At 32.8% G+C, this 20,536-nt stretch overlaps 1 protein-coding gene across 1 annotated transcript in view; it reads left to right on the top strand.

Annotated features, from left to right (window-relative positions):
• The window catches only part of LOC115881242 (inactive dipeptidyl peptidase 10), a 59,478-nt gene that overhangs the window by 15,757 nt on the left and 23,185 nt on the right, over positions 1-20,536 (top strand). Inside the window, exons 3-4 of the mRNA XM_030898660.1 lie at positions 17,354-17,448; positions 19,168-19,295. Of these exons, the coding sequence (XP_030754520.1) occupies positions 17,354-17,448; positions 19,168-19,295 (223 nt within the window). The remainder of the gene's footprint in view (positions 1-17,353; positions 17,449-19,167; positions 19,296-20,536) is intronic.

Genomic DNA, 20,536 nt, shown 5'->3' with positions numbered 1-20,536 from the left:
TTGTTCCGTATGCTTCTTTAGATAAAACAATTATTATTATACAGGACCGTCCTAACTGTATTCCGGAAACTTCGGCAGCATATTCTGCAGATAAATATGTCCTAAAATGCTTAGTTTCGGAGATACAGGGTGTAGAAATTTCATTTTTATATCGATTTTTTCCAAATCATCTCTGAAGTAACGTCAATATTTGGATGAAAATTGGTATGTAGGAGTTTTTTGACATTAGAAATTTGGGATTCTGATGTCAATATGACTCCTACTTGTAGAGGGAGCAACCTTTATATTTTTTAACTGGTTTGAAGAGTAAAACCTTTTCCGTTCGTACCTGTATAAAACTACTGAATAAAAAAATATACATTTACGACTTTTTTTACGTAAAAGAGGTCTCTTGGTAAAAATCGCTACGTGTAATAGTTCTCGAGACATTTGGAATCGAAATTATCAATACCTGTCATCGTTGACACAAATTGAACATGTTGATTAAATAGTTATTAGACTGAGGCTGTATTCCGTTGCAAAACCAGGCGAACCAGATCGGTAAACTACGGTAAAGAGCGGTTCCTGAAAAATATCGGTTTGATACGGAACGGTTTGGTAAAATACTGGAAACGTCAAAATTTCAATACCATTATGTCCGGAGTGCGGTAGGCAAATAACATCACGTATCGGACCTTTCAGTCACAGGAAAGCTCATGAAAGAAAACGCCTTGCGTGACCATCTTTTGATGCGTGTCGAATACTCGTCAGCGAGTAATGGCAGTATGTATGTATGTATACCTCTATTATAAAATTTATCTTTATGCATTTTTAATGTACCTGTTCTCTGCTTTTACGTTTGCTTCTTCTTTTCAATGGAGTTTAATATTGAAAAGTACTTCAACTTACTACTAATAAACTGTTAAACTCGTTAGACAGCTCAAGTGAAGATTTGCAAGTCCAATATTTAAATAGATCAATAATAAATAAACAAATCTAATCAATATTTATATTTTTATAGCTTCCAAAACATTCACGATTACTTGTTGTCTTGTTGTTCATGTTTTCTTTAAATGTTCCTGACTTTAAGAAACAATAGCTGCATGATAAGATTAAATGGTCCTAAAAAGTCATTCTATTTAGTTAATGAAATTTATTTACCTTTACTGCCTACCTCCATTGCTTTTGGATGTAAATACAAAATATTATTACAAATTTTAGAAATTAAATGAGAATTTCACTCGAACTTCCAATATTTGCTTGATTTCTCTCACATAAATGACATTGATTGACAAACAAAACCAGAAAAACCAGCCTTCTTGCGCTGGTTAGTTTGGTGACAGTTATAACCGAATTTTTCAGGAACCGTGTTCCGTAATAAGAAAACTTTCAGGAAACCGATAGAAACGGAACATAAAACCATAACCAAGGTAAGCAACGGAATACACCCTGTCATAAATTTGAAATATTTTTGTGTCAAGTTCAACAGAAACTTATCATCATTTTTACGCAGAAAAATTTATGATTAATTTAAAAACATAAAAATTTACCAAATTAATTATTTCAGATAATTAAAAATACAACTCAACCTTCTAAAAAATATTTATTTTATAGTAGGGAAACTAGAATTTAGAATTTAGAATGAATGGGAGGGGGGTTAATCACTGCGACCTCACAGATCCATTGTGTCCCCCTTTCTTGAGTCATACCTCATCATACAGTCCCAGGGCTTTGACAAAAGCCAGTATCTGGGACGGTTTTATAGAGGGTAGTTCTCCATCTCCAATATCAGTCGTACCGAAATTCATGGCACGAATGGTTGTCGTCTCGGCGCACTCAGTGATGAGGTGTACTGGTGTTTCCCCATCTTCCCCACAGAATCTTGCATTCGCCGTTTCTTCTTAGTTTCAATCTACTGAGGTGTTCATTGAGGAGACAGTGTCCTGTTAAAAATCCCGTGACAATCCGAAGATTGTTCTTACTTAAACCCACGAAGATCTGTGATTTTTCTTGATCATAAGCCCTCAGAAACTTCTTCGAGTGTCTTAGACCGTTGCAAGATTTCCATTCCAGGTTGCGGATGGAATCTTCCAAGTTCTTGAGTTCCGCCTTGAGTTGGTTACCACTTGGAAAGCAGAACGGTTCTGGTCCAGTTAGTGGAGTGTTCGCTCCTTTCCTAGCTAGACTATTTGCTTTTTCATTGCCTTCTATTCCTTGGTGAGCAGGCACCCAGAGTAGGAGGACTTTGTTTTCTTTGCCTAATTTATTCAGCTTCTCTATGCATTCTTTGACCAATTTCGAATTGATTAATACTGAGTTGATCGCTTTTAACGCTGCTTGACTATCAGACAAGATGGCTATTTCTTGTTTCCGATAGTTCCTATCTAAGATAAGTTGTACGCATCTTTCGATAGCGTAGATTTCTGCCTGTAGGATACTAGGTTAAGTGCCCATTGGTTCGGAGTATTTAGCTCTCGGCCCAAACACTCCGATCCCTGTTCCCGTATTGGTTTTGGAAGCATCAGTATACCAAGTTATGGTATGGTCTTTTAACTGCTGGGCAAACGTTTCGCTCTTCCAATCCTTTTTATTGCTCAATACTACATTAAGATGTTTCTCAAAATTGTACGTTCTTGGCATATCGTCCACTGGGAGTTGCAGGAGTGGTATTTCCTTTTTGAGGGTGTTCCAAGCCCCTGATCTGACAATTCTCCCAGTACTAATTCCGTTAGTGACCATTCTAATTATTGTCGCATTGGCATATCTACCAATGACAATGTGCAGTGGTGTTAGATCTAGAATGACCTCCATTGCTGCTGTTGGACAGGTTCTCATAGCTCCTGTGATGCAAACGCATGCTAGTCTCTGGACTTTGCATAGGTTTAGCCTTGCCGTCCGTTGCTCTAGTTTTGTGTACCAGGCAACTTCAAACCATAAGTAATCATGGGTCTTACTATCATTGTATACATCCAGCGCAAAATGTTAGGGGAGCAGCCCCATCTATTTCCGGCCAGTCTTCTGCATATCATGAGAGCCTTTATGGCTTTGCTGGTAGTGTTCTTAATATGCCTGTTCCACAGGAGTTTACTGTCCAGGGTTATTTATGTCCAGGGAAACTAATAAAAGTTTCTATAATAGTACACAGTAGGGAATTCTAGGAATAGAAAAATCTAGAAACAAATATTCCCTTTTACGGTTAGTCAATTCCAAAAGTAGTTTTAAAAATTTTATTTTATCAGGAACAAAGATATTTCACCCTTCAGAAAATTTAAGTGTTTTTCTCTTTTTCTTGGCAAAGGACGAAAGTTAAATTGATTGAAAATTTTATAAAGGAAAATCCTTTCGTGACCAAAACGAAATCCACTCAATGGCGTTTCCTTTTCCCGATTTTATATTTTTCCTATTTCACAATACAAAATTATATTTATACAAATAAAATAGAAAAATATATTACGTGTTTTAATCTAATTAAGTACAAATTTTATGATTAATATAATTTAGATAATTATATTTTAGTACCCTTCAATATAAAACTGAAATATGGATCGGTGGGTTTCAATTTGGATGAATAAATGACACAAATACTATTGGATGAATAAAAACATTATATCATCATCATTTATTATTATATCATCAGTTGGGCCCATTGTTGTCTATTTTTGGCTATGCGGGCCCAAGTTATCCCTGCTAATTTCCTAATATCATGGCCCCATCTCAGGTTTGGTCTATTCCTCGTGGGTATCATGCTGTAATTTTCGTGGTACATCTGTTGTCCGTCCTTCTTGCCAGATGTCCTGCCCATTGCCACTTGAGGGATTTGATTCTGTGGATGACATCTATAACCCGGGTCTTTTGTCGTATATCCACTCTAATCTTTTACGGTCTTTCTTGGCTATTCCCTGCATATTTCGTTTCATTGATCGTTGTGCGACCTACAGTTTCCTTAAATGTCCGTTTTAAGTGTCCAGGTTTGGTTCATGATTGAGATTTTTAGGTAGGTAGATCAGTAGTAGACTGGCCAGCCGGCTGTTGTGTTGTGTTTTGTCATAGAGCTGATATTTGGGGGTTGAGAGTCTTTTGACTATAAAGGTTGCAAGTACTGTAAGGCAACGGGTCGTTTGACCAGAAGAAAACCTCTTGTGACGTCTTGCCTTCGAGGTTGGTCTTGAGAGTTTGAGGTGTCCCTTGTCTTCTCCTTTTAGCTTATTCGATTGGGATATGACCCCAATTAGCTTATTCGATTGGGATGCGAATCCGTTTAGCGGCAGAATTGCGTCCGGGGGAAGCCCCTATACTATTTCAGGTGACACTAGCTAGTTGTTGAAGATGATTAACCAATATATAACTGAATGATATTTGAATTAGATGGAAAATATGGAATGGGATATATTGAATAGAATATATCAGTGGCTAGGGGGTGGAGTACTCCCGGGTCAGTCTTACTATTTAACTATCAATTTTATCCAGATCAGTAAATGTTTGTTTTGTTATTTTCATGTACAATGAGAGAGTGCTTGCCAATGACCAACTGAATGGATATTTGAGGTGAATTTGCATTATGAGACCCGGTTGAGTAGGCCCCAGAAATAAGCGATTTTACAAATGTTCAATCTAGAATAAGATATGGCATTATATTTTAGGGAAATTCTCCAGATATTGAAAGAATAAATATATTACAAAAAAGGTGCATCAGAGCAATTTATAGAATGAGAACAATTTTATTGAGACTTGCAGATATATTTTTGCTGAGCAGAAAATATTGACAGTTACATGTATATATTTGTTGGACACATTTTTATTTGTTAATAATAGGTTTATTTTTGAGCAAAATATAAACACGCATAGTTATATAATACGAAATAAGTTGGACTTAGTAACTGATAAGTATAACTGTACTCATCTACAAAAATGTTTCTTTCAGTGCAATTAAAATATATAATTCATTTTCCTTAAATGTACGGAATATGTCTCCCGCTGCACACATGGCAAAATGCTATGTTTAGCTTGACAAAAATCCAGATTAATTTTTTTTTCGTATGTTTATCCACATATTGTTTTTCTTATTGCATTTGTAGGGCTAATTTTAAATATAAATTTTTCCATTCAACTAGAGTAATCCAAGCGTTACCGAAAATTGATGTAGTTCGCACCTTTCGTGGAGCGCAAAAGAGTGTCATTTACACCCAGCACAGCAATTTGAATTTTTTTCTACTGTCAATAATATTTGAAAAAAAGCTTCTAATAAACTTAGAAATTCATAATCTAGAAAATGTGTCTTCTTAAAACTAAAAAAAACTCTTGATATTACCGGACTGTTATAGAAATTAGTGCGACTCCTTGCAAATAACAGGCTATTTCCAAAAAGGGCAGATTTGGGAAAGTTGATTTTTATTATACCTGTATCAACATACATTAGTGATTTTAATTTTATTAAATTAAAAGCGGAACTCCGTGGAACTCATAACTATAACCCATTATTAAAACAAAATTATAAAAAAAATAAATCCAAAATAGTGTGTTTAAAATATATCTGATCTATATTCAAAACAGTTCAAATTTACTATATTGGTGTTATTTAATTGTGCTACATCTCTGTACCTATATTGTTCATAATGGTAATTAACTTTCAAATGGCTGTGCTGGGTGCAAATGCCACTCTTTTACGCTCAATGTTTGTGAAAGGCTATATAACGCTCTTCCCAGAAAATCCATCAATTTTCGGTAGCGTTTGCACCGTTATAGCTGGTCGGAAAAATTATAACATTTAAAATTAGGTCCACAGATTTTATAAGAACGACAGTGAGTGGATGAATAATAATAATAATAATATTATAATAGCTCCCGTATATAGCGTTTGACGCCTTGGGAGTAGCAAGGTACAGCTTGTCATACTAGAGCCGTTCGGTATACAAGGAAAGTAATGTGGCTAGCACTACGCTTTAACCGCCTATTATTACCTCAGGATTGTGAATTCCAAGTACTCATTTAAGGCTGAGTCGACCTAGGTACCCAAACTATTTTTATTTTAATAAAAAAGTCGGCTGATGAGATGCCGGGTGTGGGATTCGAACCCACTACGTTGAGATTGGTAGACGAGAGCCTGTACCTCTACGTCACCGGGCACCACCAGTGGATGAACATACGAAAAAAATATTTGCAATTTCGATTTTTATCAAGCTAAACAATCTAAACATATCATTTTGCCGTGTGTGCGCTGATGCTAAGAATTGCGTGAAAAACTACTTGATGAAGAAAGCATTTTATTCGCTTTCAGAATTTCTTTTTTAATATTAGTGTTTTTTTATTAATTTTAAGATTTTCTTTGTAATATTAGTTTTTTAAATATTGTTATTTCACATGTTCTATAGATCTAGTCGACCTTTTGGAGCTTATAGTAAAATGTAAGTTATTTGGAACAAATAAAGTTATACAGGGTGCTACAAATTCGAGGTACGAGCATTGGTAACTCGGTAACTGTAATAGATACGAACATAGTTAAATTGGGGCAAAGTTGCGCTTTGAGATGTTTACCAAGATACCATCAAAAAAGTTTTAAAAAGTTCAAGGATCGCCGAATTTTTTGGAAAAAAACGGATATTTTTGAAAATCAATTTTATTTTTTCCTGTCGATACGTTTTAGAAAATCAAAAAACTAATTGCACATTCTCATAGCCACTGTATTAGGGCTATCTGATTTTTAGATTTTCAAATCAGCTAATAATTTGTGAGATACGGAGGCCAACTTAATTTTTTTAAATACGGACCTGCTCTCGCTCTCCTGAGTACATTGATATGCCACACTTAATGTTTTTTTTTGTTTTGGAAATTTGGATACAATTTATTTAATCCAAAGTCCGGCTCTGTTTTTTTTAATATTTAATATATTCATGGTTACAATATTGATAAGTTTTCAAACTTAACAGTGACGTGGGTTGAATACGGAAAATCAAATGCAATAAAATAATAAAAAATAATATAAATAAAATGTAATATAAACAATCAAATAATTTCCCCGGAAGATGGATTGGAAATGGTAGAGCAGTATAATGGCCAGCGAGGTAAAGTAATTCAACAGGTCCAAATTTTACAAAAAAGTGAAATCAACACATCTGGGCAGTTACAATAAAGAGTACAAAATGCATTCGGAAGTATAAGAAGATAGTTCAGAGCTATAAATAAAATTGAACGAAAAATAAATTTGTGCAATAGGGAGGGTGGTAACCCTTTCGAACATGTGGACTATGTAAAGCATTAGAAACTAGTTTGTAGAAGTTAATTTATTCATAATAACTACGATTAATATTATGCAAATTATTAGATCGTACACTGAGAATTTCAAATACACAATAAGAAAAGTTAAAAATAATATCTTTAAATTGCTGATCTGGATATTATTTATTTGAATCTTTCAGTTGGCTCAATTTTCCTTATTCAATGTTAATTAGCACTGATCAATATTGTTGCGATGAATATAAACAGATTAAATAATTTAAAGAACAGAGTCGGACTTGATATTTTTTTAAATAATAATTAAATAGTTTTGTTGCTGTTAAGGTACCCAAAACAAAAAAAAATATATAAAGTGTGGCATATCATTGTTCTCAGGAGACTGAGATATTTCAAATTCTGAAATAAAAAATGCAGGTCCGTATTTAAAAAAATTAAGTTGGCCTCTGTATCTCACAAATTATCAGCTAATTTGAAAATCTAAAAATACCATCAGATAGCCCTAATAAAGTGGCTATGAGAATGTGCAATTAGTTTTTTGATTTTCTAAAAAGTAACGACAGGAAAAAATAAAATTAGTTTTCAAAAAAATCCGTTTTTTCCAAAAAACTCAGCAATCCTTGAAATTTTTAAAACTTTTTTGATAGCATCTTGGTGAACAGCCCAAGGCGCAAGGTTGCCCCAATTTAACCATCTTCGTATCTATTACGGTTTTCGAGATACCAATGCTCGTACCTCGAATTTGTAGCATCCTGTATATACATACATGACTGGGAGTACACACTGGTCGAATGTTTTCTTCTTTAGATAAAATGACATTCTAGACTTGAATATGATTGATTTTCTTCCATAAGTACTCCATGCTAACTTTACACCCTTATCACTTAGGGGTGTAAAAAATAGATTACAACCTATTCACAGACCTAGTGACTAGACATATAAAATTTCATCAAAATCGTTGAAGCCGTTTCGGAGGAGTATGGTAACTAAAACTGTGACACGAGAATTTTATATATCTATTAGATATACTCGGTGATGCTATAGTATACGTGTGGATTAGTTGAAGATTCAATAATATGCAAACCATCGGAATATAAAGTATTTGAGGTTCAGTACGGATGTTATCGACTAACCTACATAGAAGACATCCATCGAGAGTTAACTGTATACAAATTGATCAGTTTACTATAGCTTGAGAATGCAGATTCATTTGCACAATAATGAATAATAGATGAAATTAAATAGATCCCTGTTAGTGAACTTACTCTACAGGGTGGTCCGAACTGTATTCCGGAAAGTTTGGCAGCATACTCTGCAGATAAAAATAAGTAAAAAAGTTCGTATAAATGTATGTCTTAAAATGCTTAGTTTCGAAGATACAGGGTGTAGAAATTTCATTTTTATTTCGACTTTTTCCAAATAATTTCTAAAGTATCATAGTCAATATTTGGATGAAAATTGGTATTTGAGAGTTTTTTGACATGAGAAGTTTGATTTTGATGTCAATATGACTCCTATTTGTAAGGGGTGCTACCTACATGTGTTTTAACTGTTTTGAAGAGTAATCACTTTTCGTCCGTACCTGTATAAAACTACTGAGTGAAAAAATATACATGTCTGTGATTTTTTACGTAAAAAATGTCTCTTGGTAAATAATGTCATTATTGATAAAAAAATAAACATGTTGAGTAGATAGTTATTCGACTGAAATGATAAATTTGGGAACTTTTTATTTTTTTAAATTAATCATAAATTTTTCCTCGTAAAAATTGACGAAAAAACACTTTCTGTTGAACTTTTGGCACAAAAACATTTCAAATTTATTTTTGATTTCAGTCTAATAACTATTTAGTCAACATGTTTAATTTATGTCGATGATGACAGGTATTGATAATTTCGATTCCAAATATCTCGAGAACCGTTACTCGTAACGATTTTTACCAAGAGACCTTTTTTTACGAAAAAAAATGTAAATGTATATTTTTTTTACTCAGTAGTGTTACACAGACACCGACGAAAAGTTATTACTCTTCAAACCAGTTAAATAATATGTAGATGGCGCCCCCTACATGTAGGAGTCACATATTGACATTAAAATCAAATTTCTCATGTCAAAAAACTCCCTTCAGAAATTATTTGGAAAAAATCCAAATAAAAATGAAACTTCTACACCCTATATCTCTGAAACTAAGCATTTTAGGACGTACATTTATACGAACTTTTTTACTTATATTTATCTGCAGAATATGCTGCCGAAGTTTCCGGAATCCAGTTCGGACCACCCGGTATATATTTTTATCGTTCCACTAGGAAAATTGTTTTGAGTTCGGTAATCCGCAGTGCAAATCAAATATTACTTACGCCGAAGACGACGTTTGTTTTTGGAGAAAGAAAATAAAAAGGGGGGGGGGGTAATTTAATAATACAGACCAAAAAATACCAGTTTTTCCAATATCTTGCACCTAAATTATTTAACTAAATTTCATATAATGTACGTATAATTAACCAGAAGGAAAATTTAATTTAGGTTAATAAAATATTAATTGGAATTTTAGATATTTTACGTCGTGTATTTTAGCGTGTTACAAATTTAACCCTTGTAATAATCTTTAATAAAGATTGACACGGGGTTTATTAAATTCCCGTAAATTTCAATCAAACGAATTAACTCAACATTTAATTTTTCTCTACTTCGATTATTGAAAAATAATATTTACTTACTATTACAAAATATGAAACCTTTTGTAAATAATAGGTATGTAGAGTTTAAAACCATTTATTAGGTTTTATCAGCGGAAAATTATACAGGGTGGTTTCCGGTCAATGGTAGAATAGATGTTTATGGAGATGTGATAAGAAATTTGTCTACTTTTATAACGGCACTTGCTTTAACTACCATTTCATGTGAAAATTAGAATGTACAAAAATAAAGCTCTAATATTTAGATAGCTTTGGGGTGTGATAGGAAGTGTGATAGGAAGAATGACAGGAAGTCATTGAAAATTTATATACTTTTATAACGACACTTGCTTTAATTACCATTTCATGTGAAAATTAGAATCTTAGATAGCTTTGGGGTGTGATAGGAAGTGTGATAGGAAGAATGACAGGAAGTCATTGAAAATTTATATACTTTTATAACGGCACTTGCTTTAACTACCATTTCATGTGAAAACTAGAATCTACAAAAATAAACCTCTAATATTTAGATAGCTTTGGGGTGTGATAGGAAGTGTGATAGGAAGAATGACAGGAAGTCATTGAAAATTTATATACTTTTATAACGGCACTTGCTTTAACTACCATTTCATGTGAAAATTAGAATCTACAAAAATAAAGCTCTAATATATAGATAATTATGGGGGTGTGATAGAAAGTGTCATAGGAGGAATGATAGGAAGTCATTGAAAATTTGTATACTTTTATAACGGCACTTGCTTTAACTACCATTTCATGTGAAAATTAGAATCTACAAAAATAAACCTCTAATATTTAGATAGCTTTGGGGTGTGATAGGAAGTGTGATAGGAAGAATGACACGAAGTCATTGAAAATTTATATACTTTTATAACGGCACTTGCTTTAACTACCATTTCATGTGAAAATTAGAATCTACAAAAATAAAGCTCTAATATTTAGATAGCTTTGGGGTGTGATAGGAAGTGTGATAGGAAGAATGACAGGAAGTCATTGAAAATTTATATACTTTTATAACGGCACTTGCTTTAACTACCATTTCATGTGAAAATTAGAATCTACAAAAATAAAGCTCTAATATTTAGATAGCTTTGGGGTGTGATAGGAAGTGTGATAGGAAGAATGGCAGGAAGTCATTGAAAATTTATATACTTTTATAACGGCACTTGCTTTAACTACCATTTCATGTGAAAATTAGAATCTACAAAAATAAACCTCTAATATTTAGATAGCTTTGGGATGTGATAGGAAGAATTGCAGGAAGTCATTGAAATTTTATATACTTTTATAACGGCACTTGCTTTAACTACCATTTCATGTGAAAATTAGAATCTACAAAAATAAAGCTCTAATATTTACATAGTTATGGGGGTGTGATAGGAAGTGTGATATGAGGAATGATAGTAAGTCATTGAAAAGTTATTTACTTTTATAACGGCACTTGCTTTAACTACCATTTCATGTGAAAATTAGAATCTAAAAAATAAAGCTTTAATATTTAGATGGTTATGGGGGTGTGATAGGAGGAATGATAGGAACCTTATTGGAAATTTATATACTTTTATAACGGCACTTGCGTCAACTACCTAAACTATATTGCTGCAGCAATTAACGAAGTAGATTTTTCTGTTGAGCATAACTTATTTTTCTTAACTTTTCTTTGTTGATGTTTGTAAATACATAGTTACAAAACCATTTCATGTGAAAATTAGAATCTAAAAAATAAAGCTTTAATATTTAGATGGTTATGGAAGTGTGATAGAAAGTGTAATACGTACAAAGACGAACATGATCATAAATTATTTCTTGATGGATAAATTACATAGGCGTTTATGACAACAAAAGTAACTGATTTTCTACTTTCAAAATATTTTTTCTGAGAGAAAGAAAATTCTATATATCAAATTTTTATTTGATATTATATTTAATAAAAAGAAAAAAAAATACTTGCTAGTACAAAAAATATAAAACTTATATTTACTAGGCATGTAGAGTTCAATACGATTTAAGTTTTTATTATGTTATATCAACGGATAATTATACAGGGTGGTGACTATGGTAGGATAGATGGTTATAGAGGTGTAATAGGAAGTGTGATAGGAAGAGTGATAGGAATTAATTGAAAATTTGTTTACTTTTATAACGACATTTGCGTCAACTACCTAAATTATATTGCTGTAACAATCAACGAACTAAATTTTTCTGTTGAGCAGAACTTATTTTACTTAACTTTTGTTTGTTGATGTTTGTAAATACGTATTTACAAAACCATTTCATGTGAAAATTAGAATCTAAAAAATAAAGCTCTACTATTTAGATGGTTATGGAGGTGTGATAGGAAGTGTGATACGTACAAAGAAGAACAAGATCATAAATTATTTCTTGATGGATAAATTATGTTACACAGCCGGTTATGACAACAAAAGTAACAACTGATTTTCTACTTTCAAAATATTTTTTCTGAGAGAAAGAAAATTTTATATATCAAATTTTTATTTCATATTATATAATAAAAAGAAAATATAGAAAAACATTTAATTTTTCCTTACTTTAATTATCGATAAATTAATATTTACTTGCTAGTACAAAATATAAAACTTATATTAACTAATAGGCATGTAGAGTTCAATACGATTTAAATTTGTATTATGTTATATCAACGGAAAATTATACAGGGTGGTTCTAATGGTAGGATAGGTGGATACGGAGGTGTGATAGAAGTGATAGGAACGCATTGAAAATTTTTATACTATTTACGTATAACAGCACTTAAACCAACTACCAATATTATATTACCGTAACAATCAACAAAGTAAATTTTTCTGTTCAACATAACTAATTTTACTTAATCTTTCTTTGTTGCTTTTTGTAAATATATATTTACAAAACCATTTCATGTGAAAATTAGAAACTAAAAAATAAAGCTTTAATATTTACATAGTTATGGGGATGTGATAGGAAGTGCGCTAGGAGGAGTGATAGGAACTAATTGAAAATTTGTATACTTTTAGAACTGCGCTTGCGTCAACGAAAAAAAAATATATTCTACACATATCGTGCCATTTTTCATTTGGATTTCGATATTTTATTACTTTCAGATAAAAATAGGTATGCGCGTATATAAATTTTATTTATAATATATGCTAATGCCGCTGTGCAGGTCAAATCATTATCTGGAAACTCGTCTGTTAAAGAAGTTAAATGTATCGAATCGGAAAGAATCAAATCACGATTCACTGGTAAATGTTAAGTGTCTGGAATGACAAAAAATATATCTCAACTAAATTGCTTATTACTCTATGTTCAGTCGGATAAAAATGCCAAATTACATCAATAATTCTTTTTTTCAATCAATTCATTTCAATTTCAATTTAAATATTCCATTTTAGGTTTATCGCGATACCTACAAAAGGTTGTCATAAATTTGCTTTCAAAAATACTTGTATGTTCTGGTGTTTCAATATTTTTCCCATAGAATCTGCACTGACCGTTGCAAAAAAATAACTATAGTATAATGATAGTTAATAATTCTGTATATAGGGTAATAACATAACGGATTTGCTTCAGAATGGTTACTCTGTGAAGTCCCTAGGCAAAATTATATCAACTTATAAAACTGACACATTGGTTCACATATATTGAAACAACAGAAATAGTGCATCTACCTTATATTTTGTGAAGTCGTATATTGGGGAGACTAAACGTCCTCTCTAAATGTACGACTCAGCGAGCACAAAAAACATGTACAAAAATGTTTGGTCAAAACAGCACAATATAAAATGGCCGGAAGATCGAGTTGTCCATAGGAAATCTCATTGGAAAAAGCGTAATTTAAAGAAGCCATTTTTATAGCAAACAATAATAACATCTTTTGCAATCCTAGTATCGAAATATCTACGATATAGTAACCACTGATAAAACGCTCCAAAGCAGGTATTCTAATTGGGAACTTCATGGATGACTGCACCCAACTTTTTCACTGGTGAAAAGCCTGGCCTGGCTGCAGTATAAATGCTCAGTACTTTTGAGAATTAGTTTAATGTACACTTGATAACGGTCAGTGATCTGACTGGAACTGACTGGATTGTGTTAATCAAAATAAATAAAGACAATGAATGTCTAAAATTATTTTAGTTGCCATAGTGTAGTCCGTCTAGAAAGTATTCGGAATTTTATATTTATCCTAATTTTAATGTATTTTTTTTCTGTAACACTCTAAGACAACAGCAATCCATCACATAGATTGTGCCAATAGTAGGCTATGACCAAAATCGCATGGCAATACCATCTGTCAAATATTGTTGATAGTAAACCGGCTTAAGATTTGAGAAATAATCTCGCAGGTAAAAAAAATGGTGGAATATTTGTATAGAAAATGTGTTCGAATGAGACAATAAAGGGGATAAAAAAATGGCACAGAAGGAAAAACAATTTAAACGCCTTAGTGGTATTAGGACGACAGAATCCGCGTCCAGTGTTTCGCAAATTGACTAACAGATTTGGAAGTTAGCGAAAGTTAAAAGTGTGTCCAGAAACCGTCCGCATGTCACTGAAAAGACAACGCTACATTATCAAGGAAGCCAAAAAAAAATCTCTGCAATAACACCTCTACAAAGGCAGCGAAGAATGGATTTTTGTCAACGTTTTCAAGAAGATAATTTTAATCATTTTTTATTTCTGACGAAAGTTGTTTCCAGCTTGGTGGAAACCACCTAAAAATCCTATCAAAAGAAACTGTTACCGTTCAAGTTTCAAAATTTCCCATTAAAATAATAGTTTGGGGAGCAATATCTCAGCGTGGAGCTACACCTCTGTGTATAGTTGATGGAACTGTTCATATAACAGCAGCTTTTAACAGAATACTGTTGATGGAACTGTATATAAAATAGAGCAAAATATTGTGATATTTTAAATGGTTTTCTTTTTGAAACGGCTCATGTTTTATATCCAGAGGGGTGGCGTTTCCAACAGGATAATGCAAGATGCCTATACTCAAGCTTGGATGCAAGAACACCATTTGGCCACAATTCCATGGCCAGCAGCTTCACCAGACCTTAGTCCCATTGAAATCATATGGGGACTAATGAAGATTGAAGTGGAACGAGCAGCTCCACGCAGATTTGATTCGCTCAGTTTTACAGGCCTGGACTACCGCCACTGAACATTATGGTGTGGACCTAGTTTCGGGTGTTGGAGTTAAATGGAGGTTGTATCAGTAAATAAAATTAATAATTTGTTATAATTTTTTTAACTCAAATCCTAAAAATATATATCGATAATTCTATTTTGCTTTCTTTTTTCCGGATACTTTCTAGACGGAAATAATTATGCTTATAAAAATATTTATATTTATTTACATAAATATAAATAGTTATATTTATATAAATATAAATAGTTATACTCGTCTTAAGTTTTTATTTATTTATTTTTAATTTTACTAGGACTTTAATTTTCGATGTTTAACTCCATTAAAAAAAGCAATAAATGCGTATCTTGCACTAAATTAAAAAAACAAACGATCCTTGCTCTCAAGACAACGAGCAATAAAGCACAAAACATTTAATAAATTTGACTTTGATATCCACACCACGTCTAGACTTTCCAACGACACGAATAATCCATAAAGAAGACGTATTTCTTATACGGGAAAATTTTCCCCAACGTAATTTTTCCACATTTCAGGTCCAGCGTGGACAACAACGGAAAATGCGGGAGATAGATCGATGGTAAAAAGGAGTAGGCAAAAAACTAACTCTATTATATCTTTGACCTAAAAGTTAGGATGTTCCTTAACATCCGTATGAGAGGATATATTGTAAACACGACTATTCCATCAGAAAGTTTCGTTGGCGACAAACGTTGTTATCCCTAACTTTTAAGGTCACGAATTTTTAACACATTACTTTTTGTTAGCCTGTTTACGCCTTTGCAATTTTAATTATTTGCTTGTATTCAAAATGTACTCAAAAAACATTTTTTTTCTGTGTTCACTTAAGTATCGGATGTGCAGAGTTTCATACTTTAATTTTACTGTCGAATTTCCTAAAATCACTTTGTCCAGCTAATAAACTAATGCCATGATTTATATGTATATACTGTCCTCTAATACAAATAAAAACTAACGAATTCAACAGACACATCTCCAGACAAAAAAACCCTTTGAGCTTTTATATATGGATGGATTCAATATTAGTTAGAGATCAATAAAGTTAGATCAGTATTAGTTAGAGTTATTGGAGGATTGGACTTGGAGTGAAGCAAAAATCCACAGGTTGCAAAAAACAACAGGGTGCAAAAATCCACGTGATGCAAAAATCCACAGGATGCAAAAATCTGCGTGGCGCAAAAATCCACGTGATGCAAATAACCACAAGATGCAAAGATCCACTTGATGCAAACATACACGAGATGCAAAAATCCACAGGATGCAAAAATCCGCTTGATACAAAAATCCGCGTGATGCAAAAATCGACAGGATGCAAAAATCTACGTGATGCAAAAATTAACAGGATGCAAAAAAACACGTGGCGCAAACATTCACGCGATGCAAAAATAGACTGGATGCAAAAAAACACAGGACGAAAAAATTCACGTGATGTAAAAATCCACATGATGCAAATAACCACAGGATGCAAAAAACCACGTGGTGCAAAAATCCACGTAATGCAAAAATCCACAAGATGCAAAAATTCACGAGATGCAAATAACCACAGGATGCAAAAATCCACGTGATGCAAAAATCCACGTGGTGCAAAAATCCACGTGGTGCAAAAATCCACGTGATGCAAATATCGACAGGATGCAAAAATCTACGTAATGCAAAAATAGACAGGATGCAAAAATCCAAGCGATGCAAAAATCAACAGAATGCAAAAAACCATAGAATTCAAAAAACCACAGGACGCACAAAAACACGTGATGCTAAAATCCACAATTCAAACCGTTTCGTTTTTGAGATTGGCACTTTTTGTTCCAGCGATATTCATTGTTAAATATTTCGGAAAACAAAAAATATTTCTTTAGATTTTCTGAAATTAGATATATAGATATAAAGATATGTTAGATATCGGAAAAAGGTTTGCAGGTTTTTTAACATGACACTGTCTCCTCAGTAGAATGCAGATTCTGTGGGGAGAAATAGGGAAACACCATCACTGAATGCGCCGAGAAGACAACCCTGGAGAATTACCCTCTGTAAAACCGTCTCAGATACTGGCTTTTGTCAAAGCTCTGAGACTGTACGATGAGTTATAACTCAAGAAAGGTGGACACAATAGATCTATAAGATCGCGATGATAATATCCAAAATAATTGACTAAGAGTTGCATATTTTTTGCATTTGTTTGCAAATTTTGATGCATTTTTAAATGCACATATTATAGTCTTTTCTGTTTGGTTTGGTTCATTTTTTCTTTGTCTTATTAATGAATATTTTTCTCTTCTTTTTCAGATACCGAATTTATTTTTAAAGATTTTTATGGAGGTATATCGTTGTTTAATGCGGATAATCTCACTACGAGTATTATTATGACAAATATTACACTGGTAAGTACAAAAATAGCAAATTATTACTTATAGTTTTATAGACATCATGCAAACCAAAAAAAGTATATCAGAATCGTTAGTTATAACACTCAAAAGACAAACTACAAGTATTTAGCACTCAATATTTCCCGGCTTTAGAAAACATATTTATTATGCATAGAGAACACAAGAAAATATTGTCATACTGGGAACTAGCAGTACATTGTGATATAGCAGATTTAAATATGAAGCTTTGTGGCCTCCCAAATTATAACTATTATTGTGAAAAGCATATAACAACAATATCGATTTTTAAGAGACATATTTATGCTCATAGAAACTATTAGAAAATCTCGAACTTCATAGGATTGGGAATATCGATGTTGTACCTCAAATTTGGATTTTTAGTATTTATGATGTGACCTTAAAATCAGGTGTAATTGTTTACATAAAATGTCGTGATTCGAGAGCCCTTATGAAGTTAATATGAAATGAACATGTAAAGCCAGGAAGTGAGATTTGGATGGATTGCTGGACTGCATACAAATTTTTAAGTTCTTTAGAACCAGTATCACCATATATCCATAAAACGGTAAACCATTCTAAATACTTCAAGGAACCAACATCAGGTGTACGCACAAACCATGTTGAGGGATACCGGTCACTATTAAAAAATTACTGTGGATTGAATTTGTAGGAATCGCCTAGAATCGCGATAAAATTTGTAGGAATCGCCTACCTAAAATACAACAAAAGTAGCTTAATATATGCTTTGTTACATGAAGTTATATTACAAAAACCCTAACATCAAAGCTAAAAACATTTGTTTATAGATGCCTGGGGCGAATTCTCTGCATATTTTGGCCTAACACAATCCGAAACGAAGATCTATTGCATTTAACTGGCCAAACTGAGATAGGCAAAGAAGTGATCATATGAAAGTAGGGATGGATAGGGCATACTCTAAGACAACCTAACGACATCGCGAGAAATGCCCTTGACTGGAAACCACAGAGACAACGGAAAAGAGGACGTCCAAAACAAACATGGCGCAGAACCGTAATGGAAGAGCTAGCAAAGTCATGGCCAGAAGCTAAGAAAATGGCCAGAAGCTAACAAAAGCCTAATATAAAACCCAATTTATAGATTTTAGGGGGGACCTTAGCCCCATGGCCCCCCCTCTGTATCCGCCACTGAACATATCGGATTTGGATGAGATTCAACTCCTCGAAGATAAATCACATTAAAACCTGTCATTAAACTGATTGTTTAATTCGTTAATTTTTTATGCGAAGCTAGCTTAATATCTATTAATCATACATTTCTTAACTACATACTTCCTTAACAAACTATTTTTACAATAAACAATGTTAGTATAAGGTAAAAAATTACGCAGTGCTTAAAATAAAACAGCGCTGGAAAATACATTTCGGTTGTGAGTGAAAATTCAAAAGGTAAATAGTCCCAAATTAACTGGGTAAGCACCCCCGAGTCCCAATGGGGCCCTTTAAAGCCGCGAAAATACTTCTCTTGCATTATTCACTTTAAATTTGTTTTCGCTTTCTTTCTTTTCTTTTCACCTAAAAAAGAAATTTAACTCATTCAAAACCTCAAATTTAAATGTGGACGAAATTTAAGAGTAAACATAATATTGTTTGTACAAATAAAAATCAGCAAATCAGCTAAAATTTAATTTCTGTTATATTGTTTAACTTATTAAATATTATTTTTCTTTTTCAGAGACAATATGAAGTTGTTGATTTTAAAGTTTCTAACGATTTACGATTCGTGCTGCTTATAAGTGATATAGTCAAGATCTACGAATATTCCACGTTGGCCAAATATCACATATATGAAATTTCTACAAGGTAAGTCCACAATAAACTACGAATAGTAAGAGAGCTAGCAACGTCGGAAAACAAGTATTTTAAGAGGTCTGGCTCTTTGATATATCTTTTACTATGCTCTCTAGAACAGCTGGCTGCCGGTAAACGTTGCGTTCCCTACTGCGCATTGAAAGAAGATATTAGTCCTTTAAGGAGGAGGCTCAGGGCGTAGAGTTTCCGACCACGAACCGATGATTCAGAGTTCGAATCCGGGTCAGGGCAAAGACTTTTTTATTTTATTTTCGTTTATATTCTGATAGTAAAGTATTAAAAAGGTAAAGTATTATTTGAATGCCTTTTTGTGCAGAGGAAGTTTTTTTGCTAATTGACTCAGTCGTAAGTTGTTTTTTCTGTTATACAATTTTAAAATGTTAATGCCTTTTTTATTTATACATTTTAGAAACTGTCCTGATGATGGGAATAAAATTCTCGAAAGCTTGACAAATTTGAAAAAGTAGTTTTATTAGCCTATGTGGTGATTATTGACTGCATCCTCACTTAAATTTTAAGTTTTTTTCTTAACTTAGTCAGTCACGACTAACCTGCTACTTTTGTAAAGTATTAAATATATATATTTTTTTTGAATTATCAGAATTATTTAATACTTTACTATCAGAATATAAACGAAAATAAAATAAAAAAAAGTATTTGCCCTGACCCGGATTTGAACACTGAATCATCGGTTCGTGGTCGGAAACTCTACGCACTGCGCTATGGAGACATGTTCGATTTATATTCAATACTAGAATTTATAGGACTAAATTAATAAAAAATATATGATCTTCTTCCGATGCGCAGTAGTGAACGCAACGGGTATCGGCAGCCAGACGGGCCGCATGCTGTTCCTGAGAGCATAGTAAAATATATATCAAAGAGCCAGACGTCTTAAAATACTTTCTCGAAAACGTTGCTAGCTGTTAGATTAGTAGAACAATATAAAATCATAGTAGAATCAATATAGAACCGTCAATAATTCTTCCATATATCGAGGTGATACCATTCCTCTATACATTTTATCTCCCTAATTACATAAGTTTATACAGGGTGTTTCAAAAACATGTGCCATCTCTCTTGGGAAGATTCCTCACGTAAAAATAAGATTTATTTTTCACATCAACATAGGTCCGATTCTGCTTTGTTTCGTAGCTACAGGGTGTTAAACTCTTAATATTTTTACGATTTATTATAATTTTCTTTCAAGTACTTTTAGCGTTTCGCATGAA

Source organism: Sitophilus oryzae, unplaced genomic scaffold (genome assembly GCF_002938485.1).
Source record: "Sitophilus oryzae breed Bouriz unplaced genomic scaffold, Soryzae_2.0 scaffold_170_pilon_pilon, whole genome shotgun sequence".
Classification (NCBI taxonomy): domain Eukaryota; kingdom Metazoa; phylum Arthropoda; class Insecta; order Coleoptera; family Curculionidae; genus Sitophilus; species Sitophilus oryzae.
This window is presented reverse-complemented; position numbering and strand designations above follow the sequence as displayed.